We start from the raw sequence: 16,948 nt of genomic DNA on the forward strand, positions 1-16,948 counted from the left end.
GCGTGGGAGGGCGGGGGTCCCCGTGGCTGGCCCGGACGTGCTCTGCCGGGCGCCGGCTGCCGTGTCGGCAGGGGTCCGTGTGCTTCAGCCCCGCGGGATTATTCACGCGTCTCCCCCGCTTGACCTGCTGCTCGGCAGATACTCATTTTTTTCCCTGCAGTGCTGTCCGGGAGCCGGGGCCGGGACAACAGCGCGCTCCCTGGCTGGGGGTGACGTCACGGCAGAGCGGGCTGACGTCACGGCCCCGCGGTGACGCCACCGCGCCCTTCTCAGCCGTGTCATCCCCGGCGGCGGCCGGCAGGTGGCGCCCCGCCCCACCCCACCCCCGCCTACGGTGGGTCCCACCAGCAGCATCGCCCTTTGAACCGGGAGTCTCGCGAGAGCTGCGCGCGCGGCGCGGGCCGGGGGGGAGGGCGTCTCGCGAGAGCGGCGCGGCGGGTGAAAATGGCGGCGGCGACAGCGGCGGCAGCGGCGGCCGCGGCCGGGCCTGCTGTTCCCGCGCCCGATGAGGCGGAGGCTGCGCCGGAGCCGCCGGCGGCCGGGGATCCCCCGCCCCCGCCGGAGCAGGGTGCTGTCGACGCCGAGGCCGGGTACAGCCCCCTCCCTGCCCACGGGCAGGGCCCCCCCCCCGCACACACGCACGCACCCCCCGTTACCCTGGAAACCGTGAGGGTCTCGGGGGGCCCCTCCCCCTCCCTTCCCCCTCCCTTCCCCCCTCCCCCCGTTACCCTGGAAACCGTGAGGGTCTCGGGGGGGGGCCCTGCCCCCCTCCCCCTATCCCCCGTTACCCTGGAAACCGTAAGGGTGACGGGGGCCCCTTCCCCCCCATCCCCCGTTACCCTGGAAACCGTGAGGGTCTCGGGGGGGGGTGTCCCCCTCCCTCCATCCCCCGTTACCCTGGAAACAGGGTGATGGGGGCCCCTTCCCCCCCCATCCCGGGGCCCCCCCTGCCAGGCTGGGGGGGGTCTTCTCCCTTCTCCGCCCCTGCGGGCCGGGCCGGGCCCCCCGCGGTTGCTCCCCCCGCCCCGGGCGCGGTGGGGCCCCCCCTGAGGAGCCCGTTTGCGCCCTTGCAGGGGGGACGCCGCCCTGGTGGATGTCACCGCCGCGCTGGAGACGGAGTCCGCCAACGGCAAGGACCCGCTGGTAGGTGCCCGCGGGGGACTGGCGGGGCGCTGGGCAGCGCCCGGGGGGCGGGCTGGGGCCGGGAGGGGCTTGCGGAGCTGAGCCCGCCGCTTCCCAGCTCCTGGCAGCCTTGCGGCCCGGCGCCGGCCGGCTGGCTGCTGCCCGCGGTCTGTAGGTGGAGCAGTGCCTGTGTCCTGGCGCTGGAAACCCGGCCTGAAAGCTGTCAGCCCCTGCTGTGGGTCATTGCCATCCGCAGATAAGGCTTAGCCTTGAGATAGCTGTTTACCAAGACTGTTAGCCCTTCCCCTTCTCCGCCCCCGCCAGCATGCTGCCCCAAAGTGCACGGAGGGTTCTTATTTGGTAGCACTCTAGTGTCTCTGCATGGATGTCAAGGGGGGTGCGATGGGTTAAGACATTCATGGATTGTACACAGCATAGAAGAAGGGAAAATGTAGCCTTTTTTCTTTTCCAGAAGGTAAAGTGTTTTTATTTAACAATCAGCTGTTCGACAAAGCATAATGTGTTAGTCATCTCAGTAAACTGAGAACGTTTATTGGTTCTAAGTCTAAGGTAAATTGAAGGCATAGAAGAATAATCCTTATTCACACTTAGCTTTGTACTTACCTTTCTGATATCAGTACAAAGCTGTTTATTCGGAAAATGAAATCTGAAGAACAGGTTTCCATGCGTCAAGCCAGAACGTGTTTCCATCTTGCTGACCTCAGTTTTAGCTGTTTGAAGAACCATTTGTTACAGTTCGTGTCCCTGTACATCTGAGCAGTTCTAACAAACTCAATCTGTAAAGTCATTCAAACTCACTCGCGACGTGGCCGTACGTTGGTTCCCTCTCGATTCTGCTGACCCGAGGGGGTTCCTGCACAAAACTTCCCTCCTGCCTGATTCAGTCAGTGTTAGTAAGCTGATCTGTTCTGGTTGCAGGAAGGCGCTGGGGACAGTTCTGAAGTCTTGGATGCCCAGGCAGGCTCCGTGGATGAAGAGAATGGACGACAGCTTGGAGAGATAGAGCTGCAGTGTGGAATTTGTACCAAGTGGTTCACAGCAGACACGTTTGGCATTGACACCACGTATGTAAGCTCTGCCTAATGCTGTCCATGAAACTTCAGTGCCTTTAGGTATTTGTGGCCCCCGTTCCTTTAAAAACAAACCATCACCGATGTGCTTGTGTAAATCTGATTGTCAGAGGGAAGTTTTGGCTTGTGCTATCCTTGCGCGCCTCCTCTGCGTGTTACAAGTTGCTCAAGGCTAGTTAAGAAAAACTGGTGCAATTGCTTAAACCCGAGGAAAATGAAAGTTACAGCATCAGTAACATCCTTGGCCAGTCTGAACGTGATGTTACGCGCACTCGTTAAACTTCATACTTCTGTACAACCTTTTAACTAATTGGAAGGTGTTGAGTGTGCTGTTATGTAAGATTTGATTCTTAGTTATGCAAGTGGTCAAGGGAAGAAAGTCTTCCATTAAAAGATTCCATTTCTGAGTTTCTTCAAATCAATGAGTTTTGAAGGATTGCTACCAGGTACATTAGAGGCAAAATTTAGGGTTGGTTTGTATGAGCAAAAATGGAAGTATTTAGAATGACAAGGTTCTTGTCCTTGGGAATTTACAATGTGGAAACTAGTATGTTATGTAAATAATAATAAATTTTACCAAACACAGCAGGAGGCGTTTACATTTTCTTGTAAGTTTCAATGAAAAGTCTTTGTGCGGCATCAGGAGGCTGTCCAGAAGCCAGCCTTGGACTGCTGCCCTGGTTTGATGTGTGTGCTTGTTTGTTTGGTTTTACTTCTTTATAATGTTGTTTTACTTTTTTATTTAGTTCTTCTTTTATTTTATTGCCTGTAAAAGTTCTTTGGAAAGAAGTGACTTAAGCAGACTTTTCAATTGGTATGAACAAAAAATAGAATCTTCCTGCCAATGGAAAGTAAATTAAGCTTTCGTTCCAGAACCTCTGTGAAACCGACTTTAGACTTACTAAAAATTTTAACTTGTTTGGTTGTATTTTGTCTTTTAAAAAGTACTCTAATACTTCCCATGTAATTTTAAGCAATTGACTCGAGTGGGACTTCTTGTTCAGAGCTCAGTTGCTCTTAGGTTATTTTGTTGAATGAATGTCAGGACTTGCCTAAAACAAAAAGATGATGCCTAGCTTGCTTAGGTTTTTCCCAGGAGCTTTCTGGCTTTCGTTGATGCCAGTGATTAACTTAATTTGAAGGCAATATCATGGAACTTTTCTTTTTTTGAGCAGGGGAAGGGAGAGAGAATAATCAATTTCTTACTCGGATGCAATAGGAAAGCTGTACATCAGAAGTTACAAATCAGTATGCTGTTTTCCAGATCATGTCTGCCTTTCATGACCAACTACAGTTTCCATTGCAATGTTTGCCATCATAGTGGGAACACGTATTTCTTAAGAAAACAAGCAAGTAAGTGTAAAAGCACACTCATTGAAACTTTGTGCAAAATAATCCTAGAGGTTTCATTTCCATTTTGGCTAAAGTCTGTGGGAGGGTCTGCTGAAGCTTTGCAAAAATGACAAAAGAAATTAGCAGCAAACATGCAGCTTTTTCTAAAAATGTATTGCCATTTTGCTACAGACTTCTTAAGCTGGCAGAAATATTCTTTGTAGTCTGGGCTTCTGATTTAGAGCAGAACTTGTATTAGTTCTAGCATCCATACTGTCTTGGGTAATGGTATGTTTTTAGTGTTCAGTGTGTGTGTGTGTGTGTGTGTGTGTGTGTGTGTGTGTGTGTGTGTGTGTTTGATCTTCCCCATGAAGAGTGTAACTCGAGCTTTGGTATATTTTTGTTTTTAAGATCTCAAGGAAATGTGCCTTAGTGCTCTGGCCAACTTAACATGGCAGTCAAGGACACAAGATGAGCACCCAAAAACTATGTTTTCGAAAGATAAGGTATGGCTGTTTTCAAAATGGTCACAGATTAAAGGAAGTTCTGATTTCACTAAAGAGCAAGATCAAACAAATACTGTCGGTGTGACTTTTAGTCACTAGCACTAACAGATACACTAAAATGATGCAAAAACTCAGTGTGAAAAGACTAACCACTAAAGTTGCTTTGTATCTGATCAAAAGACCCACACTGTTCAGACTCTGGTTTTTTTTTAAACAGGATATTATCCCATTCATCGATAAATATTGGGAGTGTATGACAACAAGACAGAGACCTGGAAAGATGACTTGGCCTAATAATATTGTTAAAACTATGGTAAGTAATTGGAGTTAAATTCGAGGAGGATTTTCCATGAATGGAGTTCTTACTTGCTGTTGTCTAGATTTAAAGCTAAATGGTGGAGATCTTAGTGCCTCCTCCTGCAGCTTCTGACGTAGTTGATGTACGTAGTACATGCTGTGTGTTAGCCGCTTGTAAAGGACTTGATATGATCTTCTCCTATGTGACTTGAATGCCTCTGTTTCAGTGTAAAGAAAGAGATGTATTCTTGGTGAAAGAACATCCAGACCCAGGGAGTAAAGATTCAGAAGAAGATTACCCAAAGTTTGGACTTCTAGATCAAGTATGTGACTGGAAATGCAAGGAAAGTGTACTGTGGGGGTGTGGCAGGGAGGGTTCTCTTTGCATTGTGTTTTGGTGACTTAAGCTCCAGTGAATAAGCAAAAATTAACCAAAACACAGAGCAAGGTTGTGATCTTGTGCTGTGCTAAGCAGTGTCCTGGAGCGCTCTAATGCTTGACGTCCTCAAAAGTGGAAGTGTTGTATTCTGGCTTTGAGTGGTAAGTTTGGCTGAGTCTATGTTTGTTTGTTTATTTTTCAGGATCTCGCCAATATTGGTCCAGCATATGATAACCAGAAACAGAACAACACTGTATCCACAAGTGGAAGCTTAAATGGCAAGTTCTTTAATTAGGCATTTTTTGAATATTTGGAACTAACCTGTATTTGCCCAGTCTTATGCCTGGGCATTTGTGCAGTTTCATCAGTTGAGATCCTAACAGTTAATAACTTCAATTCACATAACAGATGATCTTTATGTTCAAAACATGCTGAGCCAGTCTCAGCTTACTTCTTCTGTAGAGATAGATTGACGTTACCTTATTGTAGATGTTAGGCTTTATTCTTTTAGGCGGCCAGCTTAATCAGGTGCATGTAAGAAAGCTGAGCTCTTCGGTTTTCTTCCGCAATGATTTTAATTTATGTACTTGTATTACTCAGATTTCTTCTTTTCCTCACTCTGAGATTTGAAAGTGATAAGGGAAAGTATATATAATATAGTTCTGTAAAATCGCTGTCTGCATTTTACTATTGTTCTTCTTTGTGAACTAATAGTTGTGATAAGAAGTTTGCCTAGCTCATTAAAATTATCTTACCAAGCTAGTGATGCTAACTATCAAACAGATTTCTTTATGCACAAGGCTACACCTAATAAGAGGTATTTCTGTCTTATTTTAAAATAAGATATAGATGTCTAAGGCTACACTGTCTCCATTTCACGTACTGGTTGTTTTTCTGTAATTACTTAAAGTTTGGCAAATACATGGTGCCACTTCTGTTCTTACAGGTGGAGCCTCTTTGGGAGGTGAATATTTGCCTTTCAGCTTCTAAAACTTAAGTACTGTTGTGGTTTGGAAAGCTTTCTTGCTCAATTGTCTTAGAAGCTAAAGTCAATTGAAAATCAAAAGTGTGTCCTGTCGTGATTGCAATAATACATTAATACAAAACAACAATTTCACTTTTTAAAGTTTAGCAATTAGAAGCTTTTGACTTATCATATTCTGCCTCACTTGACTGGTTTAAAGTTTTGTTCTCAGTTAAGTTTGTTTTCACTTTGTGGGATTTAACCTGCTCTTATTGTAGTCTCAAAGTAGTTTTAAATTTCAATGCCTAAATAAGTGGTCTGATTCTATAAACTGTTATGATATTCTGATGGATCAGATACATAAGTGGTAGATACATAAGACAAATAGGAGAACCTGAACATTTGTCCGTACTAAAACTAGCAAGTGCAGTTTAGATCATCACGTTTGTGCAGAATATGGTATTCCTTCAAAGGTCCGAATCCCTTACGCTGCAAGAGCAATGCTGATAATTTAAAGGCGTGCTGTATTCTTAGTTACAACATAGTATGCAGTTCATAAAGGTGTTTATCTACAGTACATTGCTGTATTGTTTTCTTGTAAATCATTAGTAAGCTTTTTGAAAGTTTGTTTATTCTACCATAATGCTATTTAATATGTTAAAAGAAAAAAATACTGATACGAGTTTGATCTAATTTGACATGTAGTTTGTCCTATACCGTAGTTTGTTTACGAGTAAAAATTGGGTGCTGTAATACGAAGTGTCATGCTCTTCCTCCTTTAAATCACAGAAATTATTTGGTAATACTGAAGAGAAACACCTCTATTGCTTTTCATTTTTCCCATCTTAGGAGTATTTTATTTTATAGATTGAAATTTAATGTTAAGTGCTTATTGCTAACGCAGGTATTGGTGTCAAAGTGCTTCTCCAGCATAGTGTGTGTTGCTGGGATGACAACTTTGCTTAAAATCAGATAATGTGTACTGTAGGTTGGGTTTTCTGCTACTTTTTGCAAAAACAAATTTGAACTGTGAGACTGGAATCTCCATGAAAACAAATGATAATGCTTTCAAACTAGATCCCAGTGGTGCTATTTGTAGATCTTCTGATGAGAGCGAGAGGAGAGTCATAATTCTCATCCTAAGAGCTTGAGTTGATCTCATTTAGTTGATAAAACTCACGTAACTTCTAAATTATAACATTTCAGAAGCTGCCTAGAAGCTGCAAATAAGTTCTAGGTTTTCCTATGTTTTATATAATGTGTTTCAAATATAAATATGTACACGAGCTAATGATCTGATTTAAATTTGGTTGCTTCTGCCCCTTTCTATTTGTGGAGATTCCATGTTCACAGATGCTCTCTGATCATCAGTTGCTTAATAAGCAGTGATCTCTGTTTTAAGGGGGAATTGCTGCTGGAGGCAGTGGGAAAGGAAGGGGAGCGAAACGCAAGCAGCAAGATGGTGGGACCACAGGAACAGCCAAGAAAACCAGAAGGTAATGGGAAGGTGCTAAAAAGGCTGACGTAGCGACACAGCGATGAGTATGAGCACCTCATACAACACAATTTTGTATACATCTCATCCGATACATCAGACAGTCTGTTGTATGCTAGTCAGAGGGAACAGCTGTTGTTTTAATGCCCTAAGATGCCTCCCATCTGTCTCTGCCCTTGGTGGCTTTATGGGGAATCATAACATGCAAGGATTATGGTATGCTAGAAGTTATTTAAAGTAAACAAGTATATGCTCACTTCACACTGACTCTGCTTTTAAAAGCAAAGTGCTGTGCAGGCTGTGAGCACTGCAGGTACATCTCTGTAGCAGGTTGTACTGGGCTGACTTTGGTGCAGAACTTGAACTTTGTTCCCTAGGGAGTTCTTGTAACTGTGCCATAGCCACCGTGAGATGCCAACCTGTTGTTTTTGTTTCGCAGCGACCCGTTGTTTTCTGCTCAGCGCTTACCTCCTCATGGTTATCCTTTGGAACACCCCTTTAATAAAGATGGATATCGTTACATCTTGGCTGAGCCTGACCCCCATGCACCTGACCCAGAAAAATTGGAGCTAGACTGTTGGGCAGGAAAGCCTATTCCTGGGGACCTCTACAGAGCCTGCCTATATGAACGAGTCCTCCTAGCACTGCACGACCGAGGTACAAAGCTTGCTAAGCGTATGCAAGTTGGGTCGCCAGCCCTTCTTATGAGGGAGCCAGCTGCCGTAACCTCGCTTTACCAATTATTGGAGTTTCAAACATAATTACTGTAAGAGGTGCAGATGGTAAATCCACCTCTATGTTCACTTGCCTTTTTACATCACTGCACAATAAAAAAATCACAAACGCACTGCTCATATCCTCTTCTCTTATCTCCTACAGCTCCTCAGTTAAAGATTTCTGATGACAGGCTGACTGTTATAGGTGAGAAGGGCTATTCAATGGTACGAGCCTCCCACGGAGTGCGGAAAGGAGCGTGGTACTTTGAAATATCCATGGATGAGATGCCTCCAGACACAGCTGCCAGATTAGGCTGGTCACAGCCACTAGGTAAATAATTCTTTCCCAAATACCCATTAACAGACATTGGATTCCTGACTGGTTCCTACAGTCCCCGTTCTCTCCCCCCTGCCCAATTTAGACCTCCAAAGAGTAAGTAATGTATGGTTTTCTTTTTTTTTCACCCCTTTATGATGTGGAAAATTTTCTGCAGGTGCTGTAAACTGTAGATCTGCAGTACTGGTGGATCCTTTACACTGTCACATGCTTGGCCTTGCTTATCACTTTAGTCAAGGTCTTTGTGCTAATGGCAGTAGAATTTCTAAACTGAAAGGTGGTTTTTTTTGTTTGTTTGTTTTTTTTGTTCCAAAACTTCAGCTGGCGCATACAGAAATGTTTAGTGTTTAGAGGTGTTCCTGTTACACTGTGACATATTCACAAAGAAATACTGGTTTCTACAGGGAACCTCCAGGCACCTCTGGGATATGACAAGTTCAGTTACTCCTGGCGCAGCAAAAAGGGAACAAAGTTTCATCAGTCAATAGGGAAACACTATTCAGCTGGCTACGGACAAGGTGATATACTGGGATTTTACATCAGTCTTCCCGATGACACTGAGACTGCTAAATCACTGCCTGACACTTATAAAGATAAGGTGAGATGTGCAGTTTGCTAACTGGTTAAATGGTGGCTAGTGGAAAACAGCTTGCTCTAGCCTCATTCTTGCCTGTTGAGTGCATCCTACCACTGGATACCACTGTGGTGCATAGTGGAGAGGTAGAAAGCATTGTTTGCAAGAAAACAAAATATTCCCCCACCCAGCGATTCTGCATGGACTGCTGGCTGAGGTTATCCAGAGCTTGTTTCATCTTCTTCCCATCTGAGATTTGTGAATCACTCTTCATGGCTACTCTGACACAGCAGGCATGCCTTTCCCAGAGCCCGGCACCCTTGTTTACCATTCTTTCTTAGACTGAGAAAACTGTTAACCAGTTCAGAAATATGTCACTAAAGGTGTTTCCTAACATTTCAGGCTTTGATCAAATTCAAAAGCTACTTGTACTTTGAAGAAAAAGATTTTGTGGACAAAGCAGAGAAGAGCCTAAAGCAAGCACCTGGAAGCCAAGTAAGTAAAGTGTTGGAAGGCAGCACGTGAGGATGACAAAAAAATTGATGTATTCTTAAAAAAAAAAAAAAAAACAAAAAACCAAACTAGTAAATCTATGCAAGCAAAGGGTGCAGCAAGTTATGGATTTCCTGCTGTCACTTAAATACTTAAAAATGTCTGGCACATTGTAAAGGTGAGTACTTATCTCCTGGGGCATGTTTATAAGCTGCATATTGAAGATAAGTTTGACTGCACTTGTTAACTAAACTGATCATTAGTGGAAAAACTTTATTTTATTTTTCAGATCATCTTCTTCAAAAATGGTGCCAGCCAAGGCGTTGCCTTTAAAGACATTTTTGAAGGAGTTTATTTTCCTGCTATTTCTTTGTATAAAGGCTGTACGGTATGTAACATGCTACAATCGGACTTAGGAATTACCTTTGAAAGTAGTGCATAGGTTAATGGTGCTCTGGGATTGCATCAAGCAAACCTAGTTAAGTGCATAAAGAGGAAAGATGGTTTTTTTTAGCCAAATGATTCTGGAACAATATGATTGTTCACTTGCGTGATTTAACTTTATCAAACCACTGAAGGAATGCTGTTCTTTCATGCAAAGTGTGTTTGTTAATGTGTGCTTGCACTAAGTGCAGTTAGGCTCAAGGATGTGGGGGGGGATGAGGTCAGAAGAGTAGTTAATTTTCCCTGCATTCTCTATCTAATGCCAAGCACGTCTTTCAAAGGTTTCTATAAACTTTGGACCGTATTTCAAGTATCCTCCCAGAGACATCACTTACCGTCCAGTAAGTAGTAACTGAAGTTTGCTTTCTCTCTTTGTGACAGCCTCATGGATTTCAAATGAAAGGTAGTTGAGAATTTGACATTGGGGGGGGGGGGGAAATGAGACCTGATTTAGCCAAAACCTATTTGTCTTCTTTACCATCTTCTTAAAGGCAGGAATATATTTAAAATCATAAAATGGCTACAGTGTCCAGCTCCAACTGGAAGACTAAAGGACAGCTTTTAAACAATACATACAAAGCTGCCTTTTGTCAGAGAATAAGAAATTCAGTAGTCTAAACCTAATATTCAGTTAGCATAAAAATTGTGTAAGACCCTGTTTTTCAGGCCCATGATATCTAGTGGGGAGGAAAGTTAACTGAAACAGTTGTTTTTAGAAAGGAAGCGCTCCTTGGATATGTGTCGCTGCACAACAGCTGGGATAGTGCTACCTGTGCAGCAAACAAACAAGGCTATCTGGAATTTCATTCTTTTTCCCTGATGCTGTATTTCTCATGAATCCAGCTAACTTTTGTTTCTTCCCTTTGCAGATGAGTGACATGGGATGGGGTGCTGTTGTAGAGCACACACTGGCAGATGTACTCTATCATGTAGAGACAGAAGTTGATGGAAGACGAAGCCCACCCTGGGAGCCTTAGAGAAGTAGCTGCAGATAACAAAAAATGACACAGTGGACATCAGATCAAGTGGTTTTTATTCTAGAGGAATGTGCATCACTTTGACAGATTGTTTAAGAAAAATATGATGAAGCCAATGCAGCTCCTCTTGATAGCAGGTGTTTAGTGCACTCTGAGGTGTCATGTTTATGTATCCCCTGCTGAAGATTCATGTTCTACCACTATGCTGGGGGCCAAGTGAATGCAGTTCTAGTATGTATTGTGCTATTTGTGGGCATCCCTTGGAGTCTTACAGCTCGCTGTAAGTTACTGAAGAAGCAACTGTTTGTGTTGAGATAACTTCTCATGGTGTGCCTGGGTTGTAAAAGTCATTTGTTCAGTGAGAGCAGGCTGCAGCTGGACCCACCTGCTTTAGTTACACTTGCAGAAGCAACACTGACACTTCTGCTTGGCTAATTGTAAACAGCTTCCCTCGAGGAGGACTGTGTTGTAGCAAGACTACTGCATGTAAGACTGAGGTTTGGGCAGAAGCCCAGAACTGTATTTTTTTTTTTTTTATTAAACTGGTTTCCAGTTTCATGTTAAAGAAAGGCTTTATTTTAAAACCTGATACATTTTGTGACTTTGGTTACAGGTTATGAACTACACTTCAGGAAAAGCAGTAGCCACTAACTCAAATCTTTAGTGTTTAAAATCTCCCCTTTGCTAACCATATACAGGATGGTCTCCTGCCCATTGCTTAAAGTAAAACTTGTCAATGATCACCATTGAGAGCTTGAATAAATATTAAATACAATTATGCAAGTCTGTACAGGAAAATAAGTTAGAGCAGCTCTACTTGTGGGGAGGGGAATAAAAAATTTAGGTTAAGTCCTGCGTTTGTGCACTGAGCATGTGCAGGCTCTTGAGACCTCCCCCTCACTGTACACCCTGTGAAAACAGGCTGGAATTCCAAGGGTCTTGATTGTTAACAATTTGTGTCTGACTTTACCCTATTTTACCACTGAACAAACCATTAAAACACTGCATGCTGGAAATGTTGCTCAGCAGTTCATGACGCTCTGGGCCAGGCGCTCACGAAGATGATTGGCAAAGTCTACTTGTGTCTGGGAGAGTACCTGGTTGATTATTGTCTTCGGCAGCCATCCCTGGACAGGAGCAGAAAAAGGTCAATCAGATACAAATTTGCCTCAAATTAAAGTACAATAGTTGAATTCTGGATAGTTCACTGCAGAACTTACCTTTAGATCAATACTCAGAAGCCATGTTAACTTGGTTTGTGAAGGATTTCCAGGCAGTGGACGCAGGATCATACAAGTGGGACCGCTCTCAGCTCTACAGACAGAAGCATATGTGTTGAGAACAATGTGTGACTGACTGACCTTAAAAAAAAAACTGCAGCACTTGGTAATTTAATGTAGTATGATTTGCATGAAAGCCTTCAAAGTTTCCATAGCAGAATTAAAGCAACTTTGATCTCATAAACTATCAAATTTACATACTAGCTTTCAGGAAATAAAACATCCCTATATGCAAACTCTTCCCCCATGGCAGAAATCCAAAGTGAGTGCATAAAAAGTAACTACCTTATACATCCTTTTTGTTCTGGCATAGCTCCATATTTTGTAGACATCCCAGCCAGGACGCAGGTAGAACCACGTCTCTTGGAACACCGGACACTGACGAAGTCCCGTGGTCCCACAATGTTACCTGGGGTAGCAGCTGCTTTCTCATGGGTGATCACCGTGTCCTTTCCAATCTTCTGGAGAATCTGCACAGTTGTAAAGTTACATCAACTTCTGAGCTATTTATCACAAAAGCAGCTACAGTTAGCCAAAAGCAACAGCTTCCAACTACTGCATGTCCTAGCGTACATTCAAATACATGCTCTTACTGTAATAACTCACAACACATTTTTTTCTTAACATAAGCTATGTCTGTTTCACCCCAGACCATCCATCTCTAGTTTTTAATACCTGAAGACAGAATATATTTCTCTTGATGTTTCCCTATTTTCCAGGACAAGCTGTGGAATAGCAAGATGCTCTTCCCTGCATGTTGGGATACTGTGCTATTTCTTTTTCACTAATCGTACAAACTTGACTGTTACTTTGCAATGAAATACATGTGTATTTCCTACAGAAAAAGTAATTCACAATCCTCCAGCTGCTAAAGACATTCACTTCTGCTGATATAGCAATGTGATTACTGCAAAATGAGCTTTATATCAGCATAAAAAAATAGCCAAGATAAAAGTCTGTCTCATCCATTTCTAAAAGAAAGGAATGGATGGAAAAATGTGTCCTGTACCCCTGCTGCAATCAGCAAAGTCACTCTTGGGCCCATGTTAAAGCCATGCTGAGCAACGTACACATTGAATGTGTGGCTGAGTCAGGTCAAAAAAGGGGTTCAACGCCCCAGTGAGAATGTGCAGGCACGCATCTCCCACCTTGATTTCTTGGATGTTGGGGTTCCAGTCTCCCATCTGCTCCATCTTGTCCACCAGCTCACTGTACACTGTGTCCAGGGGCTGGTCCACCACCACCTCGAGGCGAAACACCTTCCCCACGTCTGGGAGCACCTTGCTCAGCACTTTGTCTCCATTATCCTAGAGAAGGGGAAGGCAGAATTAGTGTCGCAGTTGTTTGCAGGAGGACAACTTCAGCCTGCTGCAAGCAGAGAACCTACCACCACCGTCTCCGTCTTCCAGCCGTCCTGGTCGCCAAGGATGCTGAGCGATTTCTGAAGGGCTTCTTCTCCTTGCTTGATATAAGACATTTCCATCTCGCTGAAGGGCTTCTCCTCCAGACGGGAGCCTGAAAGAGTTTGGACAAAAGGGAGAGTGAGTTTAAGAACACTGCATAACTGACTAACTCATCACAATACCAGATAAGCCTTATCTAAATCAAATAACCTCTGCAGTGCGCAGGGGTCTCTGGAAGGAAGCTCAGCTCTCACTGCCTGCCTGCGTTCACCATTCGCTTAGCAAAAACGTGGGCTACGCGTCAGCAGGTTTTTGTCTAATCACGGTCTCCTGAGCGCTGATCCGTAACAGCACACGGTGGAAAGGGGCAGGATCCCTGTCTGCTCGTCACTTACTGAGCAAGGAGCTCCTTCTGCGAACTTGGTTAATCCACGTGCTGGGGCCCGGGCCGCGGCAGGCGAGCTTGCTCAGCTCCTGGCTGATGGCGACGGCGGCTTGTCTCCTCAGACCTGAGAGAAGAGAGCAAGTCACCGAACAGAGCCAAACACCGCACAGCAGAGGATTTGTCACACTTTGCATTTTTTTAACACATGAAATTAAAAATCCTTGCTTGCCTCCTTTTACCTGCTACTATTGCTGAAGTCCCTACGCGCACGTACACAAAATTTATTGCCATTAAATTACTACAGAACAGAAGCAGTTCTGTAAAACTCATGTTTTATTCCTAGTCCAAGCTAAGGAGCACGCGGGGACCAGAAGACGTTCTCACAAATGCCAAGGAGCATCATCCTTCCCTGTCTCCGTGCGAGGCACGAGAACACGCTCGGGAAAGGCCATAGGAAATGGAATACAACGATATAAAACCCCAACAGCCAGAGGATATTAATCAAGGCTGCTCCTCCCGGGGCTCCAAACGGGAAGCGCAGCTCAGCCTTCGGAGCCAGGTGCCTTTGTGGCACCATCCAAGATGCTGCCCTGCAGCACTCCCGAAGGACAGAGGCACGCCGAAATGCCGTAAAACCTTCCCCCTTCACCCCAGAAATAGGCCTGGCAGTGAAGGGGGCCACAGAGACTTGAACAGACTAAACCCGGGGAGGAAGACGGCGTCGGTCCTAGACCGCAGCCCCGCCGGGCTCGCGCCGGACATCCCGCCCCGGGGAGCCGCGGGGCAGAGCGGAGCGGGGCTCCTCCGCCCCGGCCCGACCCGACCCAGCCTCGCGGCCCGGCCCCGTCGAGCCCGCGGCCTCACCGGTCATGTTGCGCAGGTGCCGGTAGGAGATGGCGGCGCACAGCTTGAAGGTGGCGGGCAGCATGTTCCTCCTGCGGCAGCAGCTCCGGTTCGCGGCCCCGGTGCCTCTGCGCCAAGCGCTCCTCTGCCGCAGCCCCGCCGGCGCGCGGCCTTAAATGCGCGCGCTGAAGGATGCCGGCTTGTCAGCGCGGAGATAAGAGCCGTCACTTAGGGCAGGCGGGCGCGGGGCCAAGGCCGGGCCCATCTCCGCGCGCATCTGCCGGGGGTGCGGGTCACCGGCGAGCAGCTGCAGCCGCAGGCGCGCTGGGCCCCCCACGCCGCATCCGCACGCTGCCCCGGGCGGGGGGACGGAGGGAGTCGCCTCCCGGAGCGAAGCGGGGACGGGAGCAGGAGCCCCGCGTCCCCCCCCGCTCCGGTCTCCAGGCGATGCCCCTGCGGGACGGTGCCGAGCACAGATCCCCGGGGGAGCGTCACCGAGGGGCAAAACGGACAACGACAGATACCGATGGGCAACGAGACACCAGCGCTTCGCACCGCGAACACCCAGGAAGAGCCGGCGCCAGGCTCGGCACAACAACTGGGCGCAAACTGGGCAGCCGGTCCCCAAACGCTGGGGCCAGTAACGAGACCAGACCCCCCCCCACAGCAGCCTGCTAAAAGCAAAGTGCACTGGACGCTGCCGGAGCAGCGGGAGGGCAGGGGCTCCCCGGGGTCCGCGGGCGAGCGGGAGGGCAGGAGCAGCACGGGAGCATCGCTGGTGCTGCAGGGGCACCAGGCGAGCGGGAGCTTCAGCTTCCCAGCGCGGGACCACGCGGATGCATCGGCTGCGGTTCACGACCGCGCTCACAGAGCAGTCCAGGCCGCGGCAGTGCTGCTGCTGTTCCCGCACTGGGGACCACGGCAAACCCGGGGGGCTGCCAGGGCCCCCCGCCCCGCACGCGGCGCTGGGAGCGGCGGGAAGTCCCCGTATCTCCCGCGGAGGCCGGATTATCTCCCAGCGGGCTGGGAGCGGTGGCCACGACAGCGCGGCGATAACGCTCAAGGATGAAATGACATTTCTCGGATGAGTTACGGCCCGGGAGACAAACGCTCCCAAGAACCCGTGAGTCACCAGCTGCTTCCTTTGACGTCAACCCTCCCGCGGGAGCCTGACCTTCCTCCCCGCTGTCGCAACAGCGCGGCCGAGGGGGAGGTCAGCCTGCGGCCGGCCCCGTGCTCCCCGGCCGAGCGCGAGAACCGAGCGAAGCGCCGGCGTCCGAGGGCCGTCCGCAGCCTTACCTGGCTCCCGGAGTTGCCCCGCCGCTCCGGCTCCTCTCCCGCCACTCCGGCTCCTCTCCCGCCGCTCGGCCACGTGCCGACAGCCTGCAAACACGGGGTGTTGTTAGCAAACAGTGTTTTCCAGCAACAAGAGACATCTCGCATTTAAGCAGGCAATAAATGTAATTAGAGGGGGGGGACGAGGAGAAAGGCAGAAGGGCTGCTGCCTCCTTGGTTTGTTTTTGGGGGAAAATCCCACACCCCGAAGTCCCGGCGGCAGCGGCAGCACCTGCCTCCCCAGCGGCGCAGGGGCCTCCAGCTGCAGAACGGGGCGGCTGCCGCCCGGCACAGAGCGGGCACCGCCGGGCTCACGGCCTCCGCGCAAGGACGCGGTCTTGTTTTTGAGCAGAACCAAAACAGAGCGTGGGCAGAGCCGCCCCTTCGGCCCCACACAAGAGTTGGGGGCCCGGTGGGGCAATCCGGCTCGCCCAGCTCCCGAAGCCGGGGGGAGGAGATGGGGGCCCAGCTCCCGAAGCCGGGGGGAGGAGATGGGGGCCCCGCACCGGAGCCGTGTCCCGCTCCGTGGGGATGCTCACCGTCTCGCCTTGCATCCACGCTGCTCCGGCCGCTGCCGCAGGAACGTCCCCAGGTGTCCCAGCCACCACCGCGCTGGCCGTCCGCTGCTGCACTCGCCTGCTCCATCCCTCTGTCCGTCCGTCCCTCTGTCCATCCATCCATCCATCCGTCTGTGCACTCACAGCGCTGCAAGGAGCAGCTCTGCGCCCGCTCTGCAAACCCCCTCCGGGAAGGGGCCGGGGCAGCTCCGCGCAGAGCCGGGCACCGGGGGGGCTCACGGCTGCGGCTCTCGCCAGCCGCAGCGGCAGAGCCTGGGCCAGGGGGAGCACGTCACCCCGCACCGGCACCCGGCGCCCTCCCGCCCGCGTCCCTGCAGCAGGAGGGCGAGAAGCACCTGGGGGGCTGCACCGTGCAGCAACCGCAGCCCCCGCAACCCCAGCGCCAAGGCGAGGGGCCC

General features: G+C 48.4%; 2 protein-coding genes across 4 annotated transcripts; one reads left to right on the forward strand and one right to left on the reverse strand.

Annotated features, from left to right (window-relative positions):
• Positions 1-44: 44 nt before the first annotated feature.
• On the forward strand, positions 45-11,742 carry ASH2L (ASH2 like, histone lysine methyltransferase complex subunit). Of its 2 annotated transcripts, none has more exons than XM_064497671.1 (16): positions 45-334; positions 1,074-1,143; positions 2,062-2,207; positions 3,478-3,566; positions 3,957-4,051; positions 4,269-4,364; positions 4,576-4,671; positions 4,930-5,005; positions 7,094-7,187; positions 7,626-7,843; positions 8,066-8,233; positions 8,644-8,837; positions 9,216-9,308; positions 9,595-9,693; positions 10,031-10,090; positions 10,619-11,742. In XM_064497671.1, exons 4-16 carry the CDS (start codon positions 3,494-3,496, stop codon positions 10,724-10,726), a joined length of 1,470 nt encoding a protein of 489 aa, XP_064353741.1. In that variant the 5' UTR covers positions 45-334; positions 1,074-1,143; positions 2,062-2,207; positions 3,478-3,493; the 3' UTR covers positions 10,727-11,742. The 2 variants fall into 2 exon arrangements, with proteins under 2 accessions (XP_064353741.1, XP_025970014.2); XM_026114229.2 differs by lacking the exon at positions 45-334 and adding an exon at positions 389-590.
• Positions 10,766-16,914, reverse strand: STAR (steroidogenic acute regulatory protein). Of its 2 annotated transcripts, none has more exons than XM_026114232.2 (9): positions 16,512-16,914; positions 15,937-16,020; positions 14,659-14,836; positions 13,805-13,918; positions 13,394-13,521; positions 13,155-13,313; positions 12,292-12,476; positions 11,947-12,040; positions 10,766-11,853 (listed from the first exon to the last, which is right to left on the reverse strand). In XM_026114232.2, the coding sequence occupies exons 3-9, from the start codon at positions 14,720-14,722 to the stop codon at positions 11,749-11,751; spliced, it is 849 nt and encodes a 282-aa protein (XP_025970017.1). In that variant the 5' UTR covers positions 14,723-14,836; positions 15,937-16,020; positions 16,512-16,914; the 3' UTR covers positions 10,766-11,748. The 2 variants fall into 2 exon arrangements, with proteins under 2 accessions (XP_025970017.1, XP_064353744.1); XM_064497674.1 differs by having other exon boundaries at positions 14,659-14,914.
• Positions 16,915-16,948: the final 34 nt, after the last annotated feature.

The sequence above is a fragment of the Dromaius novaehollandiae genome, chromosome 26 (assembly GCF_036370855.1).
Source record: "Dromaius novaehollandiae isolate bDroNov1 chromosome 26, bDroNov1.hap1, whole genome shotgun sequence".
Taxonomy (NCBI): Eukaryota; Metazoa; Chordata; class Aves; order Casuariiformes; family Dromaiidae; genus Dromaius; species Dromaius novaehollandiae.

What these genes read in the sequence shown, in the direction of transcription:
- ASH2L (XM_026114229.2), top strand. Translation starts at nt 445, where the DNA reads ATGGCGGCGGCGACAGCGGCGGCAGCGGCGGCCGCGGCCGGGCCTGCT. An exon ending in TTTCTTAAGAAAACAAGCAA is followed by an intron (nt 3,567 to 3,956) that starts GTAAGTGTAAAA and finishes TTTGTTTTTAAG; the next exon opens with ATCTCAAGGAAATGTGCCTT. An exon ending in CTTTGTATAAAGGCTGTACG is followed by an intron (nt 9,694 to 10,030) that starts GTATGTAACATG and finishes CGTCTTTCAAAG; the next exon opens with GTTTCTATAAACTTTGGACC.
- STAR (XM_026114232.2), bottom strand. Translation starts at nt 14,722, where the DNA reads ATGCTGCCCGCCACCTTCAAGCTGTGCGCCGCCATCTCCTACCGGCAC. An exon ending in CCAACATCCAAGAAATCAAG is followed by an intron (nt 12,477 to 13,154) that starts GTGGGAGATGCG and finishes ACAACTGTGCAG; the next exon opens with ATTCTCCAGAAGATTGGAAA. An exon ending in TTCTGAGTATTGATCTAAAG is followed by an intron (nt 11,854 to 11,946) that starts GTAAGTTCTGCA and finishes GCTCCTGTCCAG; the next exon opens with GGATGGCTGCCGAAGACAAT.